This window comes from Boleophthalmus pectinirostris, unplaced genomic scaffold (genome assembly GCF_026225935.1).
Source record: "Boleophthalmus pectinirostris isolate CB_2022bp ecotype Guang Dong unplaced genomic scaffold, ASM2622593v1 HiC_scaffold_23, whole genome shotgun sequence".
Taxonomy (NCBI): domain Eukaryota; kingdom Metazoa; phylum Chordata; class Actinopteri; order Gobiiformes; family Gobiidae; genus Boleophthalmus; species Boleophthalmus pectinirostris.
Window position 1 is genome coordinate 20,390,302 of NW_026571207.1, and position 17,970 is coordinate 20,408,271.

At 36.8% G+C, this 17,970-nt stretch overlaps 1 protein-coding gene across 2 annotated transcripts in view; it reads right to left on the reverse strand.

Annotated features, from left to right (window-relative positions):
- The window catches only part of klhl4 (kelch-like family member 4), a 25,974-nt gene extending 10,597 nt beyond the window's left edge, over positions 1-15,377 (reverse strand). Inside the window, exons 1-5 of one of the 2 annotated variants that reach the window (XM_055158899.1) lie at positions 15,053-15,377; positions 7,630-7,803; positions 6,868-7,004; positions 5,836-6,032; positions 2,036-2,248 (exon numbers count right to left, since the gene is read on the reverse strand). In XM_055158899.1, coding sequence (XP_055014874.1) covers positions 2,036-2,248; positions 5,836-6,032; positions 6,868-7,004; positions 7,630-7,803; positions 15,053-15,201 — 870 coding nt within the window. In that variant the 5' untranslated portion in view covers positions 15,202-15,377. Of the gene's footprint in view, positions 1-2,035; positions 2,249-5,835; positions 6,033-6,867; positions 7,005-7,629; positions 7,804-13,416; positions 14,043-15,052 lie in introns of those variants that run through there. The other variant, XM_055158898.1, reaches the window with a different exon arrangement.
- Positions 15,378-17,970: the final 2,593 nt, after the last annotated feature.

Below are 17,970 nucleotides of genomic sequence, written 5' to 3' on the forward strand. Positions count from 1 at the left end.
CCGTCATTGGATCAGACCATGATTGATATCGAACCTTGGGGGCATTTTTAATGGATTGTGCAAGTTCAAATAAAAACATCTAAAAATATAATAATTATATTAAATGTAATAATTATCTGTGTATTTATATAGTCTTTCCAACATTGATGTGACAGTCTAGACTTGAACTCTATGTCTGACAATTTTCTCTGACATGAAACCATATAGAGTAATTGCACAACACAGCATGTCACACTAGTGGTTTCTTCCAAATGTTCAACCATCATATTTCAAAAACATGTATCCATAAGACTTCAGAATAAATCAGGTCAGGTTTTGAGCTTGAATGGCTGCAATTTCTATGCCTGTCGCTATGGACTGCCACTGCTCCAGGCACAAATACTTGCTGTCAAAGCAGAGCCGTTTAGCTCAAGGGCAGCACTTACACAATGGAGCTTCAAATCTCCTGAAGGACCAGAATGACACACCTGACCTGACTGGGCATGCTCTGAAACTTTGAAAACTGTCCGAACAACAGTTATGTAAAACTCTTACAGACCCAGTACAAGCCTTTGGGGGGGCTGAAAATGTATTAACTACTCTAAATTGATTGATCATTATAAGAAATTAGACCTGCCACAATAATTATATCAACTTGTCATTCAATATATGAAAGATGGAACAATTATTTTTGTGGCCAGTATTTATAGCGTGTACTTTTCCCTTGTACTAGTGGGGAAGTTTTTGTTCTTTTTCTGTATTATGATGAGATTTCTGCTAAAGGGGGTTGAATAAATAACTGCTATGATTCATTCTAGACCAGGGGTGCTCACACTTTTTCAGCATGCGAGCTACTTACAAAATGACCAAGTCATAAAGATCTACCTAATACAAAGCCAAGCAAACTGCACTGAAACACTCTGTACCCCTTTTTTGGACCCTCACCCACAGTTTGAGAACCCCTTCTTTAAGAGAACGCCCTCTGGCACTTTAAACAAAACTGTGAAAAAAGTGAAGGAAGATTTTTAAACCTGTTTTTTAAAGTTCCAAACTGGAGTTGCATTCTTTTCTGGTTTTGCAGTGATATTTACCAGCCTCTGCACATTTACCAAACCAAACGCACATCGTGACAAACACAGATGCATTTGTGCACTTTAATTAGGCAAACTTCAGCCAAAGGTCTGTTCTGTAGGTCTGCTCTATGCTGTAGACCTGCTTTGTGCCAACACTGCAACACAAATTTAGACTGTTTTTGCTTCACGTTTCGTCTTGCTCTTCTAATCAGCCGCACTGTGGAAGGGGCTTGTGTTCGCTGTACGCAGGAAGGAGCGAGAGCATGAGAAGGCGAGGGGCGGCGTGCTGACGTGAGGCAGATGGACAGGTAGGATGTTTAGGAAGTTTAACCTGCCCTGTGATGCACGCTGATACACGAGGGCACACGCTGTTGCAGACGAGCCGTACATAGGGAGCGTGTGTATTTGTGATGTGTCGTAGAGTATCCGCGGGTTTCAAATGAGCGCACAGGCTGCACTGAGACGCACCACACACTCCTGCACCCCGGTACAAGTTTATTGCCAACAGCAGCGGCCGTAATGAAATATGATCGCACTTGTTGAGTGTCAGACCTTGAGTGAGAGACAGGACCGAGTCCAAACGCGAGTCCGAGACGAGACACGGCGATCTACCCACACGACCTTGGCGATCGACTGGTAGATCGCGATCGACGTATTGAGCACCCCTGTTCTAGATGCATCTTATCTATTAAAATATTTCATTCAGCTATTTATTTATTTATTGCAGCTCATAGTTTTTTAACCTGTATCCTACATTTAGAATAGTTTTTTGGGATAATCCTGTTATTATTATTTATCATCTATTTCCTTAATAGCAATATACCATAATTCAAAATGTGTCATTATGACATGCCTATAAGAAATTACACATTTCTTGACAAAAAAAAAATACTTTTATCGTATCACACTCTAAGAGTTAACAGTAAGTAAATTTGACACTCAAGTTATGTTTTGTTTGATGGTTTCATATTAACACTCCTTACTTGCGGTGGAAGCAGAGGGAGACGAATGTTGGAGAGTAGTACCCCGAGGTCCCTCTGTCTGTGCTGCACGTCATAGCGCACCCACAGCATGAGGGCCTGGAAGATGGTCTCTTCATCGGGCACGTTGATGTCATCACTAGAAAGTAGCTTCACAATCTCCACAGTGGGGAGCAACAAAAACTCCTGGTTCTGAATGACCTCCAGGAAATGTTCCTAGAAGAGGCAGATAATCATCAGTTATTACAGAGGATTCTGGCTGGCCTGTGTGTCCTTCATAGATGAAGGGCAAAAGGGTGAATAAGAATAAATGGGATAAGATAAGGAACTCAGATACAGACAGATAGGAGAGGGGGAGAAATTAAATGAGTGTATACAACTCCTGTGTTTTTCTTGTTAATTAAAGTCAACTCAATAACAGCAAACTGCAAATTCATATGGTATCAAATTTGTCTACAAATTGTCCAAAAATGTTGAATGAACGGCATAATAGATTTGATTTTAGTAACATATTAAATATTAAACCGTAATTATTCTGTCTGTGTGTTTAGTCTGTGTGTTATTATGGGCATAGAAGTCTACCTTGGGACATTTAGTCATACTCCTATATCCTAACACATGCATGCCTCTGGATTGTGGCAGGATGCCAGGGGAGGTTATAAAGAACACAAATTATGCATTATTGTGGCTTTAATTCCACTTTAAACATACCTTTGGTAGCATTTGATTAAATATTTAGCATTTTTTTGACAAAAAATAAAGTCTGCATTTGGAAAATATACTTTATAAACTACATATATGTTTTCTATGAGGCATTTGGGTGTTGGAGCTCCCACTGCTGTCAGCAATGGGACTGACCCATGGCAAAGTAAACAAATGAAGTCCTCATCCCCCATTGTTGCTATGCTAATAGAGCCATGTGTCTGTTGTGAATTTGACTATAGAATTAATTTGGTGGTTTATGGGCTTAAAAAACATTTTGGACTGCCCAGAGAAAATGTTTGGATTAATGGCTTATTAAATCAAGCATAAATGAAGTAAAATACAACTGCAAATATGTTTTTGGTGAGGGTATAAGATAGTTTAAGCTTAAAAATGTCAGTTTTGCTTAATATGTATTCTTTAAGACAAGCATGTATGTCAAACTGCCCAAGGGCTGAACCATTTCTGTGAGGATGAATAAAACCAGTAGATTAAATGTGTGTCTATCTATTTTTATTAATTAGAATGATTAATTCTTCACAACAGCATGCTACAAATCAACCTGGCATCAAACACATCCAAAAAGTCTCTTGTCAGCTTGTTGACATGTTTTCATCTGTTTAGTCATCACAGAATAAAGCCTTTCTAAGCCTGTTTAATGAGCTGCAATATAACTGAAGCAAGAATGCTGCATCTAGTGAAAACATTGTTGTCTCTCTTCTCCATTACTGTCCTTAAGATTGATCTGTCTTTTTACTGGCCAGCAGCCCGGCCAGTATTACTACACTTCAAGGGCAAATCCATTAATGCTGCTTCACTATAAAATGTCCCTTTTTACAACACTAACATGCAATATAAAACACTGCCAGGGCCTTCTCTGGCCATATTATTCTTGGTTAGTGTTTTGAACATGTTTGGATATGATGTGGTCAGATATGCTGATCTTATTATTGGCTGCATGTGCAACAATTATAAAAGAACAAGTCACTATTGATCACATGCTTGCACCGGATTACTCAGTCTTGCTCTCATCTATTACCAGAACAGGCTTGAAGAGGTTTACACTGACAGCTTTAATGAAATGAGGAACACTTATTGATCCATTTTGGTAATACACAAAGAGAAACACTACTTAACATTTGTGTCAATTATTTGTAAATGCTAAAATTAGCCTAACAAAAGTGAATTTCCTTCAAATGCAGTGTTCAGATGATGACACATACAAATGCAAGCTGTTTGGATATAAATTAGGCAAAATTCTAGCCGCAGTGCAAAATCTCGAGCTCTATATCCTACAAGTGTAAATCAGTAAGTTATAGTGTTACAAAGAAGAACCTGTCTTATTTCAGTTATTCAGCCCCAAAGGGAGAAATTACAACCTCATCCTGTGTACTTAACAACTTAAAAATGTAAAGGGTCTGAACCTGGAAAAGGGACTGATTTATGGAAATGTATGTAGACTATGCAATATAAAAATTCGATTTTCAAGAGTTTCTTATCTTAAGTAAACCATTCAACATTAAAACATGAAATGATTTCCACAGTTTTCAAATCTACTGAGCTATTGTGTCATAACATCTCAGTTAGCCTAATTTTAAACCAATAGAGATTTTAAGATGTTGTTCTGCATTCCAAAGTAATCTGACACTATAGCGTTATAAATGTCTTTTCTGGCAGTGATTCAGTAGCTTGGTGCTTTCTCCCACAGCTTTTATGTTTCAGTTTTTCGATTTTATGTTTTCTTTCTAATTCATCCTCATGGAAGTTTTTAAAGTCTGGTCACAAATGTAAAGGTTTTGTCATTAAATCCCAAGCTCTTTTGTTCATGTTAATTTTCCAGTGTTTTCCTGTAACCACAGAAACTGCAATAAAAGTCACTATGTACTATTCAAACGACATAATATGGAAAAGGACATGTAGGGCGGGGTGCTCTGCTGAAACAGGAAAGTCTGGCTTTGTCAAAACAAAACTCTTTCTGCCTGAACCCAGAGAATGGACTTCCAGGAAGCCCTCGGCCCTTGCTTCTCATTACCAGAGCGATTGAACAGGAAGTTAGCCTTCTTGTGCAGCTTGATGATTAGATTAACCTCCAGAGCCCTGGTAAACAAATAGCAGATGTCCTTCAGAAGATAACAGCCACCCTATTGTCACTGCTGCTTCTGACACCATCTGACATATACACGCATTAAACTTAATCTAATGCAAATATACCTCACAGTCCCATATTTAAATATAGAAATTCAATTTTCACAAGTCTAGCTGTGTCTTAATGCAGTGATCTTTCTGAGTGACAAGCAAGCAGTGAAAGGAAACCATGAAACAATTCCATTCATATTGAAATTTCACAAACATAATTATATGAATATAAAATATGTCAAGCGGTCATACTTGCAGTGCACATGCAAAAGCAGAATAAATTATATAAAAATTATATTTAAAATATATATACAAACAAAAATTTGGAACTTGAGAGTGAGATGATGTACCATGTATGCATTATTTGTTAAATGGTTTGAACTGTTTTTAGAAAAGAAAATTAAGGAAAATATATCCCACCCATTATAGACTATCAAAATCTGACAAATATTTATTTATTTAGTTTACAATGATTAGTCCTATTTAGTAAATTACAGTGCATGTTATTAGGTTCATTTTCAGACCAAGAGTTTGTTTTCCTGACAATTTCGACTGCAATGAAAATAAACTCTTGATTTGAAAAAAGAACCTATAACATAAATTATCAGAAAATGAAATAAACCTCAATGGACTAAACTACAGGGCAGTTTGTCAGTTTGTGTGTATGAGATTTTTATTCATAACAGAGTTACTTTACTGTCTCTCTTACCTTCTATCCAGATATTGGCACTAACATACAGAAATAATAATTATAAGATAGGCCCAATGCCCTGCTGCAGGTTGGCACATCATACTAGTTTTTTATTTTAATTAAATTGAAAGTGCATTTTAAATTAACACCAGAGAATTCCTTCCATCAACACAATGAGAAATCACTTTAACAGAGTCATTCCTTATTACAAAATAAGTAATTTAGCCCACCCCAGCCATTAAACGCAGTGCAACCCCATATAAAACCTTCATACCATGGTGTAGTTATGAGCCACGTTGAGCAGGTCTGTACAGCCCTGGGCGTCAGCAAATGAGCGGATACCCAAGCAATTTGAGGGATGGAGCTGTTTCATCAGGAAGTTGCAGCAAACCTGAATGACCTGTGAAAGCTGGAGGAGGCACGCCGCTGCCAATAAACTCTCGATGGTCTCCTCTTTGAGCTCAAGGACACCTGCAATGTCAGGGCAAGTGAAATATATAGTCATTTGACAGGTGGATATAGCCCGAGCGTCACCATGGGGGGAAGGTAATGCATTTCAAATTTCTTGTTGGAAACCTTTACTTGCAATAAAGTGATAGTTATTGTGCTGAGGATTAGACTGTTGAAAATATGTCAGCAGTAGAAATGTCCAGTAGTGAAATACTGTACAGGGTGTGTTATTGACTACAGAATGTATGTATTTATGTTTTTATTTAATGGGGATGCCATGTCAAAGATGGGTCAAGGACAAAATTAGTAATTATGTTACAGAACACTGTTCAGTAGGGATAGGATGACACACAAGACAAGACATGAGATTGGACCACAAGAATGAGACAAGATAATATTTTAACATAATTACTAATATATAAATTTCATCATTCAGTTTCCAGTGTTTCCATTCTAGTACTGCTTTTTGGGTATGTAAGAGTAACTCAACAATATCTAACCCTTTTTAGTCCAATCTAAACGTAAACCATGTCAAATTGCACAAGCTCATTCTTCTCTTGTCTGCCCAATCCTGTGGCAATTTTGTCTCGCGAGATCTTGTGGCATGAGATGTTGTCCCATCCCTTTTGTGCAGCACACTTTCATAGCATTTGTATCATTTTGAGATATAATCCAAAGATACTGACTTTGTGGTAGGCCTTTTTTCTATAATGGCAGTTTTATTTTCTTATCAGTACATGATATACCCCAGAATACTGCATTTGTAAAAATCTGAAGATTTTAGAAGTATTGTACATACACCATTACATTAACTGACAAGTAAAAGCAGGGTATTGATTTATATGTCATAACTCACCACTATAGGCAAACTGGACCAATGACCGCAGCGCCTCTGGGTCCACTCCCTCCATTTTGATCTCCTCCTGTTTGGCCTCCCTGACGTCGCTGGTAAACATAGCAGCAAAGTAGTCCGACACAGCACTCAACACCAGTCTGCAGAGAAAGCAGTCATAAATTATTGCTCTTGCTTTTCATGAATGGTTATCAAAGCAGATGTATCTTATATCCAAATGACATGTTACAGCAGTGAACATAGTCATTAATCAAGCTGTGATTTCATGCCATCTTATATTTCACTCCGTGCGACAACAGGGTGTAATTTATGGTCTTAACCCGTGTACTGCAGCTAATAGCTTTAGCCATCCGCTTCCTAATTAAGTTACATAATTTATCTAAATCATCTGGCAGATTAAAGAAACTGCAGTATAACATTAATATAAAATGGCGATTAGTTATTTTTATATGAACAGTATGCTATGGTTTTAAGCCCAGGCCAAATATTTGGCCATATATATATATATATATATATATATATATATATATATATATATATATATATATATATATATATATATATATATATATATATATATATATATATATATATATATATATATATATATATATATACCTTCGATCAATCTGTCCGCTAAGGTAACATCTCTTGCTCACACACCAGCTTTTGTATCTCATTGACTAAACATAATGAAGTGTGCCATGGTTTGCTCGTCCTCATGTGCACTGCAAAGTAATTACTTGCATCAAAGTTCTTCATCACCTGTGAGCTGGGATCTTGTGGTCTCCAGCTATCAGGAGCACATCACACAGCTGCTTGTGCTGTAGGTAGGTCTCCATCTTCCTGAAGGTCTGTTCTGCATGGTCTGTGGCCTGGAAAAACTCATCCGATGAGCTGCTGGTAGTGTTCATTCTGGAGAAAGTGCTCAGAGCTAACCTGAGGAAGAAATACAGAAAGATAGAGTACATCAGACACAATTGTTTTGTCCAAGCGCACTGTGTTTGTGTAAATTTGCAAAATGACCTTAGACACTCAAATAAGGGTATCCAAGAACATTGTATTTTAATATATTCTTCTACACATGAGGACTTTGATTGACAGTGCTATTTGTGAACTATTGTGTTTGTTGAGAATTGCATTCATTTACCTACATTTTTGTTGTGCATTGCCAGATTTGTGTAGAAATAGCACAGAAAATTGCATTTAAATACATTTTAAAAGAACCCCCAACACATTAGAATATTTAATAATTTAATACTTTTTCTGTTGTATAGTTCAAATAGTGTAAATATGTCCCACCCTTACAATCCATTCTATCTGTATGGGAGTTGAAACATCTTGATGTCAAAAACAGTGTCCCAGTGACCTGTTATTTAAAGTATGCCCCTGAATTTAAAACTGTCTGTTCTCCTTACCCACAAGTTTAAAATCACAGACTTTTTCCTTACCTCATGCTATCGACTTGTGGAAAATAAACAAATTAACAAGTTTCATTTTTTCCCCATTATGCTAAGTGCTCATTATTTCACCGTGTGTCACCTCCACTCTGAAATAAAGATTAGGCAAAACCTATTCCCTGAGCCAACAGATGGGGGGCACAATAGGGTTTATTTCCACAAAGAGAGCCTCTAAATCATCATATCCCAACAGAGCTTGAGCATCTTTCTGCCACTTTAAGCTGAAATTAAAACCGCTACGGACTCTATTTCATACATAAATGGATCACAAAGCATTACCGTCCATTGGGATAAGCCTGTAAGACAATCCATGCAACAGTGTCTTCCCCAACTCCGCCCTGGTCTTTACAACTGCCTATCTCGGTTCACACATGTATTCCAGACAGAGGGATTTCTTTATTGTGTAATGATATAAATTCTTCTCCCAACTGGCTGGTAGATTATAGTTTACAGGCGTCCAAATAATCCCATAGCAAACAACGCACCCCCATGTATTTGGTGTCCTTCACAGAACAAGTCTACACATTGACATCAAGGGTTGTTTGTCACGCCGTTTGAAAAAATAATAATAATAATAATGATGTCATCCTTTTTTCTTTTGCTGCAAAAGGACTGATAACACTAGCAAGGAAAAATAGCACAATGTGCCTGTGCTATTTTAGGCCTCATTTTATATTCAGGCATATTATTGTTCATAGAATGATATAAGTGTTGCGTACAGACTCATAAACCTGTCAATAGAAACTGCTGGTGAAGGCTGTTATGCATAGCAGCTCCAGTGTATTGACACAAACTTAGATTGATAATGTGGGGAGGGAGTGGGGCGTGGGAGGCTATAATTGATACCCTGCTTAAGTCACCATTATACTGTACATGTTTTAGCAAGCTGCACACTCAAACATTTTTAAACATTATTTGTTTGTTTATTGTCAAAGTGGCAAATCACTGTGGCAAACAGACTGTAAGCTACTTCACTGCTGTGTTCAACAGTGGAGCTCAACAGTGACTGCCCACCATCCTCATTCATTTTTCTCATAGACTTTCCAAACAACAAAAAAAGATAAATACATAATAATATTATTAAAAGTTTGAAAGCTTGCTCAGGAATAATTAGAGCTACATGTTAACTATTAAATCAGTTTCTGAAGCTTTATAAGCCACAAAATTATTTAAACATTTAGCATACTCTTGTTTTCATTGGACTAACTAGACTTTTTTTTTTTTTCAACCAGCAACCAGTTTTTATTTTGTGATCCACAACTGAGAATCTCAATTTTAACCTCAATTTTAATTTTAAAAATTATAGATTGTCAGCCAATTGTAACTTGTGATTTATGCTCTGTGTATTGCAACATGCACTGCAAAGGTACTGATTAACTCACTACTATAAAGTTTTTAGGTGGATTTCTCTTCTTTCATTACCAAAACAACTATATTACGCCTAGGAGACTTGCTGATATTGGGCTGTTCTATAGCGGACTCTTTATTGGTAGATTGTGTGCTAAAAAGGAATAATTTATTGTCTTGTCATGGTAATTCCCTACTGAGTCTTACCAAGTAACACCAAACAACATTGAATAAGCAATGCCAACCATAAAATCAAGATACATGGCCTTTGTATTGGCTCTGAGGTATAGTGCGAGGATTTTTCATGCCACCAATCTTGCAGACACTAATTGCTTTGGTATCACATTCGAGGGAGCAGTAAATTTTGTTGAGGCGTAAATTTCGCTTTTACTAGATCATCAGAGGTATAGCCCAATCTCACTGAACACTAAAAAGCAGAGCTACACTCGAAGAAAGAAAGTGCTTTAATGTCTAACAAAATGCAAAGAGTTCTAATGCTGAAATAGTAATGGATTAGCAGTTTTTCAAAATAGAACTGAATACTTGGAGCACCGTGATTTGCTCTTCACACAAACCCCGAGATCACACTGTTGCACAAATTGTGAATCTGATAAATAGATGTTTAACATGCAGTTATGCCTTTGTTTTTAAGGGAGAAAGGAAACTAAAAGACCTTGAATTGTTATGAATATACATGCTACAACAGAAAAACTAGATCAATATTTTCTGCACCATTTGGAAGTAGATGTGGTTCTGATTGAACAGGCTGAATGGAAATTGAGTATTTCATAAAGGATTAAGATGACATTCAACAGGAGTGCAGAATAATCTCGCTATTTCTCAAGATGGATGCATATGTCAAGCCTATAAATAATAATGTCCTTAGAACCATATGTTCAAATCTCAGTATTCAGTGTTATATTGTTTTACTATAGGAAAACTAGTACTGTACAAGTATTTTATGTGTACTTTCAGAAACATTACTATTTTGTACACAAATATATCATATTTATTCTGTTATTGAAAACAGTGCATACTTTTTTTTTCCTTTGACAAATGAAAAGACAACATAATTATTTATAAATATATGTAGGCCAGTTTTGCCAATTAAAACACTGAATGCTTTGCTGTATTGCATAATACCTGTTAATCCCTATTTCCAACCACAAGTGATAAATATCAAGTCTATTTTAAGAATCTGTCTTTTGGTGATAGAAATATACTCTTGCTGCAATGCTGAGGTTTGCATTATAAAGCTAAGAAATTCACAATGCATGACATGGGTGCATTTGCGGGTGCACATTTTTGGGAAAAACCTGCTGATCTTGTCAAAAATCACAGTTTGTGATTGCATTTTAGCTCACGGTCTATGAGGCTGCTATCTTTGCAGAAGGGCATATAATTTATTGATATATAATGGAGGCACACAAGCATTTTTGTAAAGTAACTAATACAAACATTTGTTTCTTACCCCAAAGGCCCTTCTTGACACAAACCCATCTCTCTAGAATTATTATTTTTGACAGGGATTAACAAGGCAATAATTCTTCTCTGTGAAGATGAAAGAAAATTTAAATATCATTCAAAGTAATGTCCTGCCACTCGAGCTTTAGTTAATGTTTATGGGGGCAGATCAGGGTCTCTATCCCATTTAGAACAACTTCAGTCATATATTTTTTGACAGCAATCAACCACTGAGGAACAGCCACAGTTCAGAAGTGCTACACATACCAAGTCTGACAAAAAAAAAAAAAAAAAGTCACTCATTTTATGTGGGGCAGTTCTCATATTAAATAATGAATACAAGCATAGGGTGGTGTATATCTGTAATTTGTGGGAAAAGCATGAGTATACAAAGTTAAAGTTGATAACTCTGGTGTCACCTTGACAAATCCTCTGATCTGAACACTGAAGTGGATAGATTTGTTATGCTAAATGACAATCAAGCTCACTTAATCCAGGTTAATGTATACGTAACTGAGATTGTCTGTGTCTGTGGTGTAATATACAAATAAATCAGATTTTTTTATGCAGACTAGTTTAGTTTATTGCAATTCAGTCCACAACCAGATATTATAATAGGGCCATTGACTGATGACTTCTATCGCTGTATCTTGGCCACGATTAACCACACCACTACTGCAATACTTGCCAAACATATATGCTGTATCTTGATTAAGCAAAGACACTTAAAGCTTTGAAGCATAGGCATTCTGATATTCTGCTATTAGTGACTAAACGTGCTGGAGGAGCTGTGCTTTACATGGACAGTGCAAACTCAAGGTCCTCATGAGAGAGAGGCTCACTCACAAATTCTAACTGTGAGGCAAATTTGTTATGCATGCACTCATTACACACCGGGACCTGCAAACGTGAGCATCTGCCAGTTATTCAAATACAAAGAATCAGATGCACAATGTTTTTTTGTTTTGTTTTGGTTTTTTTTGGTGTTGTTGTTTTTTTGTTTTGTTTTTGTTTTGTTTTGTTTTTTTATATTGTGTCTTCATTTTTAACTACTAAAGAAATATGATACAATGAAAGATTTCCTTGTTGAAAACAAAGTATTGGCCTGTATAGAAAGCTAGTGATGATCTAGTAACCCAATCAACCCAAAATGTCATAGAGTGGCCTACAAGATGAAAGAGACTCAACCTTCATACAAGAGGTTTTCGCCCAGAAACACACACAAACACACACATTTTGGGTTTCCATGCTTTATGGGGACTTTGCATTTGCTTACATCCATTTCCTAGAGACTGATCCAAACCTTAACCAAAGACACTACTTGCTTCTCTTTAAGCTAAATCCTAAATTTAATTTTAACCTACAACTTTAAATTTTGTTGTTGAACAAATAGAATTTACATCACAGGGACCTGACTTTTGTCCCCATAAGAAAGACAGGTCCCCATGATGTGAGTGTGCATAAGGAATATAGTCCCTATGTGATAAAAACATACACACATGCTAGGTTTGCTTGAGGTGTTATTGACTTACATTCATTTGTAAGAGATAATTATAAATACTCCTTGCCTAAACGCTAACCTTAACCTAAAAGGACCAGAATCTTAACTTTAAATCATGTTGTTGATCAAATATCCCAAACAAAAAGTCCCCATCAATCAAGTGAAATAATCTAAACAAATTTTAGCCCACATTTTCACCATAATAAACCTTACATGATGCAAAATGCAAGACAAAAGAGAAGAAAAATGCCAGGTGTTATTACACAATGATCAGAATTCTTAAGTATGTAACAGTATTGCATAGAATAGTGGTAAGGTTGGAATCCTACAACAGTCACTTTCAACGGGGTTACCCACCTGCACGCTGTCAACTATCTGCCTTCTGCTCAGGAACACTTCAGCCACACTTTTCTGTGTTAAAAGTTTATACTCTTGGTAAATAGAGGAAAATCTCCCTTGCATCTACACCATAACAGAAAAATGGGAAGCTGCATGTCTGCCTAGCTAATGAATAATGAATATGTTACTTTACTGGTTTACTCTGTCTTACACTGACTGAGACAGCTGTCCTCAGGTAAGCATGTTGTGGCTATTACAAACTAAGGCCATAATATTGTCTACAAAATATTCAGCTTTCATGAAAAGGTCAATATTGGTACTGAATTTAATAAAAGATTTTGAAATACAGATTTGAGTTTGACTAATAATGGATATATTAATAAATCAAAGAAAATGAGTTGTAGGGTAAGGCTACTGTATATTTTCCCCTCTCAGCCATACCTTTCTCTAGGCTCCACCTCTGGAGCCTCGTCCATGCTGCTTTTGACATCTTCGTGTCTGAGGATGCTGTCATCTTTTCTAGGAGTACTTGGTAGGGAGGAGCTTTTTGGGGTCTCCTCACTGACTTGTACACCATGGATGGTGCTGTGTTGCTGATGCCATGAGTGCTGCCCCCCTCTGACGCAGACAGGTGTGGGCCCCGGCGTTGGCGAAAGAATGCTGTGAACTGGACTGCTACTCTTCCTTAGTCCTCCAGCACTTCTTTCTCGCGAGTGACTCTTGAGGCGCCCATGGGCAGGAGTGCCTCTGTGATCTAAGCCTGTGTCCTGTGGGATGTAGCCCCCCACCCCACCACCTCCACCACTGCCAGCCGAACCTTGGGACGAGTGACTGAACCAGCGCCAGCGCAGCCTCAGTATCTGCTTCACATCAAAATCCTTCTTCCCGGACACGGACATCCTCCTCCTGTGGGTTTAGACACGAAGGCAGTGCAGCGATGAGCCCCCAAAACATGGAGAGCACAGGGGAGACTGCAAAAGACGTCTAGGCTGGTGTTATTGTCTGAGTGCTATCATGATACAAATCCGCCTCCCTCCACCATGCCCCTGTTGTTCTGCCGCTGGAGCTAAAAGGCAACCTCTGCAGCTTTTGTTCCCGTCTCTCAGACTATACTACCCTCCCTCTAACTCGTGCGCTCTGTCTTTCTTTCCTCTCTCTCCCCCCAAGCTGCTCTGCTGCTGCTGCTGCTGCTGCTGCTGCTGCTGCTGCCGCTGCGTACTACTGGAGCTGACTTAATGCACATGCATGATCCACCCCCTCTTTTCCTTTAGCCTCTCTTTCTGTTCTGCTTGAAAAGATACGCAGGCCAAATGTGGAACAATAACTAATGTATTTTCAGCTGGTAAGCACCAAAAGGGGAGGCAGGGCACAAATATGATGGGGTCGCACCTCAATAATGTAGATTGTATGCAAAAGTGGGAAACAGAGGTTTGTTTTTTGTACAACAAAAAAACATCCCAATCACAACCTAAAATTTCAGCTGCAATTACTTTTCTCAATTGATATGATACTAAATGGCATTTACAATACCATGCCACCAACTGCTTGAACTTATATTCCAAAACATTCCAACGCATAAACAAATTTGTCAGGCACAACACACACAATACAAACTGCTAAGACAAGGAGGAAAAATGTAGACACTGTTTCAACACAGTAGCCTGATAAAAGACCGCTCAACACCATGTACAATATAATTAAACTTTGTAGGTAAACTAAATAATGAACTGGTCTTAAGTAACTTAAAATGTACATTCAGAAAAATAAATAAATAAATAAAACATTTAGAAAATAGAAACACTAATTTCTAAATCGTATTCAAACCTTTTTTATTTTATTTTATTTTATTTTTTAAGTTTTTTTGTTTTGTTTTAGTACAGCCTCTCACTGACTCATTACAAACATTCCACAATTGTACATTTTTTACATTTATAGTATATTTCTTTGCTAGATACATTTGTCCTGAAAATGAAAGAGCGTTCATGAAACATGAGAAGACTTGATGATGTAATGTAATGTAACAATCTGTGTCAGTGCAAAAGTGTAAAATATAAGAACTAAATAAATGTGGTCTTACCTGTATTTCCCTTTAGCATTTGAAAGCTGTTCTTTTTGAATCTTAGGAGTCCAGTTTAAGAAGACTTGAGTTCTCAGCCTCGTGTTTCTTCTACCAGAAAAAAAAACAAAAAACCTATAGACAGGAAGGGAAGAACTTTCCACTTTCATAGGACATCCCTGACAAGTTCCTTCCTTTGTACGTGGGAACTGGGGAACAATAGCTTTCAGCTGACCAGGAACTAGACAACATCCTGTGTTGAAACCAAAACAATTTTCTGAAAGTACTAATAAAAAAATAACTGTATGTTAGCATATTCTTTCAAAAACAGTTAATTTCCCACACACCGCAGTTTTTTGTTTTTGTTTTTTTTTCACTGTGCACATGCTCAGGGCTCCTTCAACTGACAGATCAACAGTGTAATGGAACAATAATACTTATAGATATTGACATTGAACTGTTTGCTTTTGTATTCTGAACATTGTATTGGTATTAAAAAAAATGTAATTTGTGACGAGAGCTTTGCTGAATGTAGCACTTTTAAACTTTTTGATGTTTAAGACCAATGTCAAAATTTCTGCCGTCAGCTGAAATATGCCAGCTCTGTCATGATCCAACTTAAAATTAAATCTCCAATTTAAAGAGATTAAATTTTAAGCATCAAGATGTGCAGACTACTCTTAGACAAATATATTTCTGTTAAAGGGGTAAAGCACTAGACCTCTCTAGATAATTTCAAAGGATGTCAAACAATTTTACAATTTACAAAAAAATATTAAATAAAATGTATTTTATATTTTAAACAATACCTGGAAATTTTATGAATAATAAATGCCAAACATATATTATGAATTATGGCTTACACTGGTGAGGGTATGGGAAAGTTTCCTGACTCTGAAGACTGTGGATGCTTTCCTTGCTTGCTCCAGCTGCTTTTTTTTCATTACCTGTTTGTTGTTGTTGTTGTTTTGTTTTTTTAAGTGAACCAAGACTTTTAAACCATTTTTTACATTTTAAACATTGTGTGAATGCTGTTGGAAATATCGACCAGATACTAATGAGCTACAAGTACAGATTTCATGTATGATGCAGCTGACAAATCTACCTGTAAATGTACTACTAAAATATTATTTGTGAACTTACAAATAGACTAAATTGCCATTTCATAATTTAAGTTGCATATACTGAAATACAACACCAATAATATAATTAACGCCAAGTCAATCAGGATGGCCTTGATATTTTAGGCTGACGGAGTTCACAAACCACCCATCTTATTGAAGAAATGTTTAAACCCCAGTTTTCAAGAACAATTAATTATGCAATAGAATATTATATTTTTCACCTCCTGAAAAAGTATGGTTATTCACATTTTATTATGAGCCTGCTATTGACTAATCATGTTGTGACACTATTTCAAAGGGCCAGATGCAAAATCAAATACTGATATCAATAAAAACTCATAGAGAGGAAGAGAAGAGGCAATAGAGGTGAAAACACTGCAAGAGCACTGAAGAGGAAGACGAGGTAAAAGGGTGGGTGCAGACTGAATGGTCAAGGAAGGAGGGAGAATGGACTTTTTCTCTATTTTGGTGGCTAAAACTGACATAATTATCAGTGTTGTGGAGTGTTGTCAAACAGTGTAAAACATGTAGCATCAATTTTCAGCTTGATTAAAACATATTTGTTCAAATTTTTTTGGTAACTCTGTTTTCAGTTTGGTTTGTGTGCTTAGTAAAGGGCAATTAGAGCTATAAAGAATAAATATATAAAAAAATAAGATTTATAAATTGAGATATTTTTAAACCAAAATGTACATAAAAGTGTCAAATTAATATTTAAGTTTCAGCACAATAGTAAATAGCCCTTATTACAACATAAATTACAACATTTGATTCGGATTGTGATAAATAATTTTTCATGTGTTTGACTGGAGTTGACAATGATCAAATTATATCTGGAAATATGCAATTTTTTAGAAAATACTTTTAATTCAGAACCTGTTTCTTTTTTGTCTGAACTGTTTCTTATCATGTCGCCCCTGATTACTCACATTAGATTTCGCAGTTAATTTGTAAGCCCAGAATAATTATATGGATAATTTTAATGTCATGTTATGTTCAATTTGATATGGATAATATTAATTGTACTGTCTCCCACCTCATCTAAAAGGTGAGGGACTAGAGAGTTCCCCACCTTTTTAAATGTCAGTCCTTTTGCAGGAAGAAAACTGGACAAGGTCATGAAAAAGTCCAGCTGTCCTCTGGACTCAGCCCAGAACAAGAGAGTCCCCCACATTTAAATAGGTGGGGAACTCTCCAGTCCCCCACCTTTTCTACAATACTGTCTACAATACTATTGTATTGTAGACACAGCTGCCCTGGGACAGACTGACAGAAGCAAGGTTGACAATCTGCGCCATTAGCCCATCCGACCATCACCACACTTGCGCATACACCACCTAGGCAATTTGGGTGAAGTACCTTGCCTAAGTACCTTGCCACTGCTGCCCCACTGTTGCACCTGGAATTCCCAGTGGTTTTTCATCCAAGTACTAACCAGGCCCAGCCTTGCTTAGCTACTGATATCTGCTGAGATCAGGCTTTGACAAGCTGGTATGAGACAATGAATAGTGCTAACCCTGTACATGGGTCATCCACCTGTAGTAATCATGTGTTATGTAACATAATGTGAATCATCACTGGTATAATACACTTAAGTCATTTTACCTGCTACTTATCTTGTTCATATGCTGCACTTACCTAATAAAAAAGTGCTGTAGCCCCTAATTTTATTTTTATTATACTTGCACAGTGTTGTGGTAAATTTAAATATATGTTCTAATAGCTATTTATTTTGATAGTGCTTACTGTTCTTGAACTGTGCAACACTAGAATTTCCACATTGTGTGACAAATAATAAAAGTTATAATAATAAAT